The sequence below is a fragment of the Heliangelus exortis genome, chromosome 14, assembly GCF_036169615.1.
Source record: "Heliangelus exortis chromosome 14, bHelExo1.hap1, whole genome shotgun sequence".
Classification (NCBI taxonomy): Eukaryota; Metazoa; Chordata; class Aves; order Apodiformes; family Trochilidae; genus Heliangelus; species Heliangelus exortis.
Genome location: NC_092435.1, coordinates 4,484,496 through 4,493,088, shown reverse-complemented (window position 1 = coordinate 4,493,088; position 8,593 = coordinate 4,484,496). Strand labels below are relative to the sequence as shown.

Here is an 8,593-nt window from a genome sequence, read left to right as displayed (position 1 = left end):
TGCCACCGATAGGCGAGGCTGCTCTGCAACCTGGAAGGGATGCCGAGCAGTTTTCCGTGTCGCTTCTGTTTTGCGGGACAGCCCCTGAGAGCTCCTCGCAGCTGCGTTCTCTCCAAACGCACTGACCCCGGCCCGGCTGCAGGAGGCTGCAGCTCCGGGTCCCCCGCCAGGCTCTGCTCTCCGTGTCTGCGGAACGCCCCGCGCCCGCTTCCGCGGACAGCACGGCGGGAGGTGCCTCCCAGCCCTCGCACGGTCCCCACATACAGCACACATGACACGAACCGAACCGAACCGAACCGAACCGAACCGAACCGAACCGAACCGAACCGGCCCGGCCCGGCCCGGCCCCTGGAGCGCGCGAACCAACAGGACTCGGGTTTCCGCATGCCGTTCCCCCCACCACTGCGGATTGGTAGGGGTGGCGGCAGGAGAGCCGCGGAGCCGCGCCTCTTCGCTTCACACCGCCCCGGATTGGTGCGGCCATCCCGGAGCCGAGCAGCAGCCACTCCTTCGCCGCCGAATGGGAACCCCCCCTCCCCTTCATCCCCTTCTCTATCCCGCGGCCCCCACCCCTGCTCCCTGCGGGCGCGGCGGCGCCTGCGCAGTGGCTGCGCGGCAGCAGGGCAGCCCCTGCTGTTGTTATTGTGGGGTTTGGTCTGCGCCGCGTTAAGATGGCGGCTGGGCAGGGGGGCGGCGGCGGTGGTGGTGGCGGCAACGGTGGCAACGGGAACGGAGTGGGGGCATTGGCGATCCCCGCTCACCTCACTCTCTCCTTCTCGGCGGGGCCGCACTGGGGCGCGGCGACTCTGCCGCAGTCGCACACGGTGCGCAGCCTGGACCGGGCCCTGGAGGAGGCGGGCAGCTCGGGCATCCTCTGCCTCAGCGGGAGGAAGCTGCGCGACTTTCCCGGCAGCGGCTACGACCTTAGCGACACCACGCAAGCAGGTGGGGGGGAGAGGGTGCTCCGGCTGTGAGGGGTGGCGGGGACTTCTGCCGAGGTGTCCCGTCTGGGGGGGTGATGTGGAGCGGATGGGGGGCCCGGGCGTGAGAGTGAAAGGGGGCGCCCCGGCTGTGTTGGCAATTGGGGGACGAGCAGTGGGAAGGGGGGACCTGTTGTGGCTGTGGGAGGAGGCGGGGACCCTGCTGCGGTGGCAGTGGAGGGGATGCAACGAAGGGTTCTATGGTGGCCAATGGGGGCTGCAGGGCCTCAGAGCTGTGGTGGCGGCTGGGGACGATGGCATGGGAGCGGCCTGCTCTGGGGGCATTAGGGGGCCCGGAGGATACAGTGGGGGAATATGCTGAGGTAGTAGCTGAGGGAAGCAGTAAGGGCCCCATGATGCGGTGGCAGTGGGAAAGATGTAGTGGGAGTCTGGTCCGGTGGCAATGGGGAGAAGCACTAAGGAGCCTTTGCTGTGGTGGCAGTGAGGGTCTTAGAGTGGGTGTGTGTTGTGGCTGCTGTGCGTGGGGAGGAGTAAGGCTCTCGCTGTGTTAGGGTAATGGGGGATAGTGGGGAGACTCTTCTAGGGGGGATGACAGCGAGGGCGCTCCCCCCTGCATGCGGTGGGGCGGCAGGTGATGGAGGATCTGGGATGTGCATTGGTGGGGTGCTCCCCCTCTGCCTGCATTGTGGGGGCTGCTTCTGCTCTGCGCTCTTACGGCGACTGTTCCTGCTCAGTGGGTATGTGGTGGCGGGGCTGTGCACCCCGCGGGGCCTTTTTCCTACTGTGTGCTTGCAGAGGCAGAGGTGCTCCTGAGGTGTGCCTGAGAAGGTGGGGTGCAAGGGGCGAGGACACCCCAGCAGCGTGCGCCTGCGCGGAGTGCTGTGTATGTATGCACAAAGGCAGGGCTCTGCGGGGAGAGGGGCTCCCGCAAATCCCCTCCGTGTGTGCAAATGCCTGCACACGGTGGGATGTTGTGCTGAGTGCCAGCGTGCGGTGCTCCGTGTTATTGTGCAGGTTATTGTGCTCCGTGTGTCCCTGTGTGCCTGTGCTGTGCCGGTAGCGGGGCTGCCTGCGCTCCCATAGGAGAGGTTTCAGTATGTGTGTGCCTGGGCAGGAAGGGAAAAGGTTCTGCTTTCTGTGTGGGGAAGAGGTCGGGCGCATTCACAGGGAATTAGGCGTTGTATTCTGTGTGTCGGTGTCTGTGTGTCTTAAGGATGAGGACTTGGAATTCGTGTGCGCGCACGGGTACCTGGAAGGGAGTGTGCAAGATGAGGGAAGCTCTTTAGTTCGCGCTGTGGGAAATCAGAGCTCCATGCTGTGGTTGGTGGTTTGTACCTTCGAGGGTGCCGCATCCCTTGCAGTGAAGCTTTAGTACCTTGGGTATGATCGGTCCTTCCGAGCTCAGCAAGATGCTGGTGAGAAGTGCGTGTGTGAGGGATGTGTGCGCATCTGGTAGTGTGCATGTCGGAGCTTAATGTATTCACCGTGCTGGTAAATGCTTAGAAATTATGCCTCTGAGCCTGGATTTACCCAGGCTTTTTAAAGTAAAGTAAACCTGGAGACATTTTTCTGCACAGGTCCTAGAAAACAAAACCGCATTTTCCATGGGGATTGTGTTATATTATGGCTCATGTCGGATGTACTTCTGGATTTATTTGGTGTTGGAGTATTCAATGACAATGGATCAATTTGAGTAACGTGCTAGAACAAAATATTGAGCAGTCTGGTGTCTTTTGTTCGCAGGTAGCAGAGGCTGCTTCCCAAAATGTTGTTCGAGTGAATTAATTACATGGGGTTTTTTTGTTTTGGACTTCTCTTTCCCCATGGGATATGAACAGCTGCCTTATTGTTTTGCATGAGATTGCCCATTGTGATACCTTATCCATTGCTGATAGTCCAGTGCTCCTGGTCTATCAAGTATTCATTCTGTTGTCCTTTGTTGTGGGCTGTATTTGTGCAAAGGGTTAAATAATGATTTAGTAATTATTCTGTGATAGATTAGGTTGTATAGGGTGTAGAATTTGTGAAGGACTGATTTTAAAATCCAGTACTTTTATCCTGTACCAAGCCTGCTTATGATTTGTGGGTTATTAGCTTTTTTTTCCCTTTACATGGCATCCGTCTCTATGTACAGTGCAGCACAGGAATAGGTAAAAGTGTGTTAGCTATTTCAAGCACAAGATTAAAATAAAAACAGATTCCACGACTTAAAAGCTCTTTTTCCATGTAGTAGCATAAAAATGTATTCAGCAACGTAGTCGGTCAGTTCTGAGTATAAAGATTCAATTGCTGAAGCATTAAAAAAGAATCATTATTTATAGGCAATCTATTATTAAAAGACTTTTTCAGTATCCCAAAGCAGGTACCTAAGGAGCAATAGTTTGTGTTTACTTCAAACTATTAATTGCGTTTTAGGTTCTAATTTTTTCTGTTGTTTTATCATGAATCTCAGCATACTCAAGCACAAGCTGTCTGCACTGATCTTGCCTTTATATTTTAGGATGCAGTAGAGACCAGTCACTGCCATCAGGATTGAATTTTCATTGTAAAATATTGCATGAAAATGTTTAGGGGCAGTTTATGCCATATTACTTGCCACTGTAAAAAATAATTATTAAATAGTTGATGTGGATCTATGCAAATACCATCTCTTAATCCTAATTGCTAGAACCAATTTCTGAGTTGGTCCTGTGAAAAACATATTTCAGATGTCTTTCAAAATATACTTGAAGACAAAATATTTGTAGGTTTTTTTATTTTGACTAAATCTGTAGAATTTTTTGGTAAGTGGGTAAATGGTATTCTGCTGGTGAATCACAGACATCCTTTACAGAGCATCAGGTATAATACTTACAGCATATCATTAACTGCCTCACAGGCAATGGTCATTTACTTATTGGCATTTTTGTAGCAGTTATTACTGTTTCCCATTACAGTATGCCCATGAATAATGTTATAGATTTAGTCTGAGGCATGAGAGATGAGGGACTGGGTAAAAAAATCCTTGTTGTCTTTCACTTTTTTTGGTCTGTGGCAGTGGCTCTCTGACTTATGGCTTGACAGTACATAATTTGCAAATGCTGTAGCATGTTTTTGGTACTTTCAATTATATGACAAAAATTATTGCTTAGCACAATGACCAAATCTGACTCTCTATCTCTGACCTTCTCCTATTTTTAACCATGCATTGTCTTTAGTAAAAAAAATCTTGTTTTATTATTTCCCTGAATTTGTCTTCTGGCTATTTGAAAAGATCTGGTGCTGCTTTTAAGTTAACTTCTGAAATAATGAAAATTGTAGGTCATGAGATACCAAGAGGTGTATCAAGAAGTATATTGAATATTCCAAGCATTTTATTAATGTGTAATTTTGCTTCTCACAGCTTGAGCAACATTAGGCCCCCTGGCAGTTTAGTAATTGTATTTAGTAATTAGTATCACATCAATGTAATCACTGTCTGCTTATTTGAGGAGTTGTGTGTTTTGTTTTGCTTCTTTAAAGATAGGTTACTGTGCTATATTGCCATGCTGAACTAATTCAGTCTGTGCCATTAGCATTTTTCCCACTTTTTTGTTTTTGTGAACACTTACTAAACATGAATTTAGTAAATATGAAAGGTAGTAGACTGACTACTCAAGGAACAATTTTTTTGCTTTGCATAAATATAGTGATGCCATAAGGCTTACTTGGTTGTGACTTCTGGACAGACTTGATCCTCAATTTTTTTAATTTGGAGGGAACCTCCAGGCAATTTTAAGTAGGTGAATGATTACTTGTAAATGTATTAACTTTGAAATTTTTCCTTTCTCACCATCTTCTGCCTTCTTATATAGCTGAGAAATAACACCAGTGTATTCCAAATATGATTTTAGGATGAGCCTTCCTGTCATAGTGGATAAGAATTTGGGCACCACAGGCAGAGTTCCCACATTGTGATTCCTGCATACATCTGTTGAAGGGAAGGGAGGAGTCACACTTGTTTTAAGATACTATTGCCTGGTGTTACTTGCATGACTTGGATTTTGTTTATTTATTTATTTTACATATTTCTGGCCCTTCAAGGGCCTTCAAGGTATTTAGTCATCCTTGTAATTATGGATTAAAAGCAAGAAAATGTCTTGTTTAGTATTGAGTGTGAATTGCATGGTAATCTTAATTTATAATACTCTTCTTCTGCCTTTACAATCTATATTTCTAAACCAATTATATTTTCCTGTCTGAAGTTATTTTTGTTGGTGTTACCAGTGTTTGTTCAGGTGGTGGTAGTTACCTGAACAGCACCATCACCTTCAATTTTCAGCTTGGGAATGTAATTTTTATATGTGGTGTATATACTAAATCCATATTTCATTCTAGAAATCAAACACATTGAAAAATAGATAGTTCTTCAGTAGTGATGTCTTCAGATTTGAACAAATAGAGAAACTCTGATTCTGTGGTTTGGGGGGAGGGTGTAGTGTTTATGCCCAGAAATACATCAGATGAGAAATCTGGAAGTGATGCAGTTTATAAGCAAGTAACTGGAAATTCCCCTCAGTGGTTTCTGAGCCTGTCTGGTGTTTGGGCTAAGGGAAAATGAGTTGTGTATCGTGTCTGAGGTTTTCTTGCTGAAGACCAGTAATAAGGGAACTTGCTAAGGGTATGTGCTATTATTGAGAAGTTAGGAAAGGTCTCATTTCTATGGGTTGATGTTAAAACAACTGATTATTAGTTCTGCGTAAATGAATATGAAGAATATTCAGTCTGGAGAGGAGAAGGCTGTGAGGAGACCTTATTGTAGTCGTCCAGTATCTGAAGGGGGCTATAAGAAAGCTGGGGAGGGATTTTTAGGATGTCAGGTAGTGATAGGACTAGGGGGAATGGATTCAAACTAGAGGAGGGCAGATTTAGGAAGAAGTTCTTCATCATCAGGTTGGTGAGACACTGGCACAGGTTGCCCAGAGAGGTGGTGGAAGCCCCATTCCTGGAAGTTTTTAAGGCCAGGATGGATGGGGCTCTGAACAACCTGATTTAGTGGGAGGTGTCCTTTCCCATGGCAGGGGAGTTGGAACTAGATTATCTTAAAGGTCCCTTCCAACCCTGAAAATTCCAGGATTCTGTAGTATCACTGTCACAGTTTGAACAGGAGGAACTAAAGGAGGGTTTTCCAACTCTGAGAGGGGCAGAACGCAAAGGGAGGGATCTATTCCCCCCCCATTTCCTGCCATGTTCTATAATAAAAGATCAGAAAGTCAGCAGCTGCTCCCTCTTTATGTTATTACCTTTCCCTTGTGTAGTAAAATCTGTATCCAATTGTTTTCAGTTTCCAACTTAAAGTCTCCAGTCTTTATTCCCCTTTATGTTCCCTTTGTGTGTGAGTGTGGATGTGGATGGAACAGAGAGGAATTCTGTCCTAGGTTTGTTGTCTGCCCAAACTGCTAAGCCGTGACAATTGCTAATAATCTAATCTTGAAAAAAAAAAATAATTTTATGGCCTTATCTGAAATACTGAACTGTCAAGAAATATTGAATGTGTACTTTTAAAACTTTTTGTATTCTTCCTCCATCAAAAATACATTTGCCATTATGTTGACTGTTTTTGTGCCTTGGAATGTTAGTAAGATTTAACCCTGAAGATATTTCTGCTTTTAATCCAAATAACTTTTTGTGATACTTATTTCTGCTTTGTTACTAATTACCTGAGGGGGTAAATGTACTTAGATAACTAATTGTACTGTAAAACCTTGTGCAGTAAGAAAAACAGCCTGGATATCCCTGCAAAAGTATATATTCATATAACTGGCAAGGCTGGCATCTTTTGCAGAAACAGACCTATAGCAAAAAGATAATTGAATCAAAACTGAAGGCTTGAATTCCACAGAAAATACAAAGATACTTGCTACTCACTGGATATTTGGGATTTTTGTGGTGAAAGTTCTATACCAGTGTGAAGAGAATTCTGAATTATCTGCTTGTCTGTGGCTGTTCAGCAGTCTGAATTTCATAATTCTTCCAGCAAATCTGAGATTTCATTTTAGACGAAAGAAAAAAAAAAAGTCTTATTCTCTGTTACATAACTAAGATATTTTATTGCTTGGCAGAGGTGATGTGTACCACTGGTGTGTTCCCACATGTCCAGGTATCATTTATTAAAAAAAAGCTATTGTAGTTACAAGGCTTGAAGGTACTTTCATCTCAGGCCTGTTCCTAGGCTGCTGACCAGCAGATAAAACTGCCCAATGAGCAAATCCCTGACCATCTGTTTATTAGAATAAACATTCACTTCAATTTGTCAGTGTACCACTGTTTCAATAGGTTGAACCAGTATGTAGTGGACAAGAACTTGAGATAGATCTAGACTAATCTAGAACTAAACAGTTTATACAAGTGTTCATTTTAAATTATTACATGCAATGATGAGTTCTGTTACATGTTTACTTTTAAGCTACAGCCATTCTTGAAGGCTGCTATTAAAAGTGGCCACAGCTATTCTTAAATGGTGCTGTGATGTCTGGGATGAGTAGGACAGAGTTAAGAGGGAAGCATCAGCAAGTAACAATAAATGCAGAAGTTGCTACAGCAGTGTCCTGTCTCAGAACATGCTGTGGTTGCTGTACCCGATCACTCTGTGCTCATGAACTGCTGGCACATCCATTTTCTTAAGGTTTTTTCTACTTCACTTTTACTTCACTGTTTCCCAGTGTCTTCCAGCAGTCTGGCTTAATTTAAAAATGTTTCTACTCACTTTATCCAGCCAAGCATTTTTTATTCCAAAAGATAAGTCATCTAGTAAACAGGAGTCTATAGTTGACTTTACAGATCATAGAGACAACAGTAAGAAACTTTTTTTGGGAGTTTTGTCTGCATTTTAGGTAACCCTTAATAAACACAGGCTGTGGTTCATTTATGAATGCTGACTACTTTCTCTATTATTACTTTTCTGTGAGACTTAAAATAATTTGAAACAAAAATTTGGAAGTAAAAAATTCCAAGTAAGTAAAGAAAATAAACTGACGTAATTAAACCAATAAATAATAGCCAGTGTAAGTGGGAGGAAGATGTCCTGTGCTGTAATGCACAAGCTTAATTATTAGTCTTGCTGACTTGTAAGGAGAACACATTTCACTCTTTCTGGCAGTAGGCTGTTTTCAGAATTGTAGTCTAGACTGAGTAGTAAGGTGTGCTGTTTAGGGAAACAAGTAAGCTTCCTTACTTGTGGGAATTTGTGGGATTTGCTGTTTACCATTTCAAACTACAAAAGGTTTGTGGTGCCAAGATGCCTTCAGAAGTGGAGAGAAAGATGATCCTTGAGATGTAGTAGTGTCCTTTTGACTGGCTGATTGGTTTGCCAGTTTACCCCTTCATATGCCAAATGTTTCCCTCCTCTTGGTGTTCTTTATTTTTTGTTTTAATCATGCCACCCTAAACCAACTGAACACATATATTCAAGAGTTTGAGCAGTGTACCCTCTTTTTTTGAAATGCCTGGGTCCTCACTGTCTTGAGCATGTTAATGGTGGTGATAATAGGGTTGAATGCTTATGGGTAGGAATCAGGGGGAACACCAGCAAGGCAGATATCATGGTAGGGGGCTGTTACAGATCACCCAGACAGGGTGAGGAGGTTGATGAAGTGTTCTATAAGCAGCTGGGTAAGGTTTCAGTTTCACTTCCC

The 8,593-nt window shown here is 44.8% G+C and overlaps 1 protein-coding gene across 3 annotated transcripts in view; it reads left to right on the top strand.

Moving 5' to 3' along the window:
- The first annotated feature begins 434 nt into the window (after positions 1–434).
- Positions 435–8,593, top strand: part of LRCH2 (leucine rich repeats and calponin homology domain containing 2) — a 36,800-nt gene continuing 28,641 nt past the window's right edge. Inside the window, exon 1 of one of the 3 annotated variants that reach the window (XM_071758046.1) lies at positions 435–945. In XM_071758046.1, the coding sequence (XP_071614147.1) occupies positions 672–945 (274 nt within the window). In that variant the 5' untranslated portion in view covers positions 435–671. The remainder of the gene's footprint in view (positions 946–8,593) is intronic. The other 2 variants (XM_071758045.1, XM_071758047.1) reach the window with 2 other exon arrangements.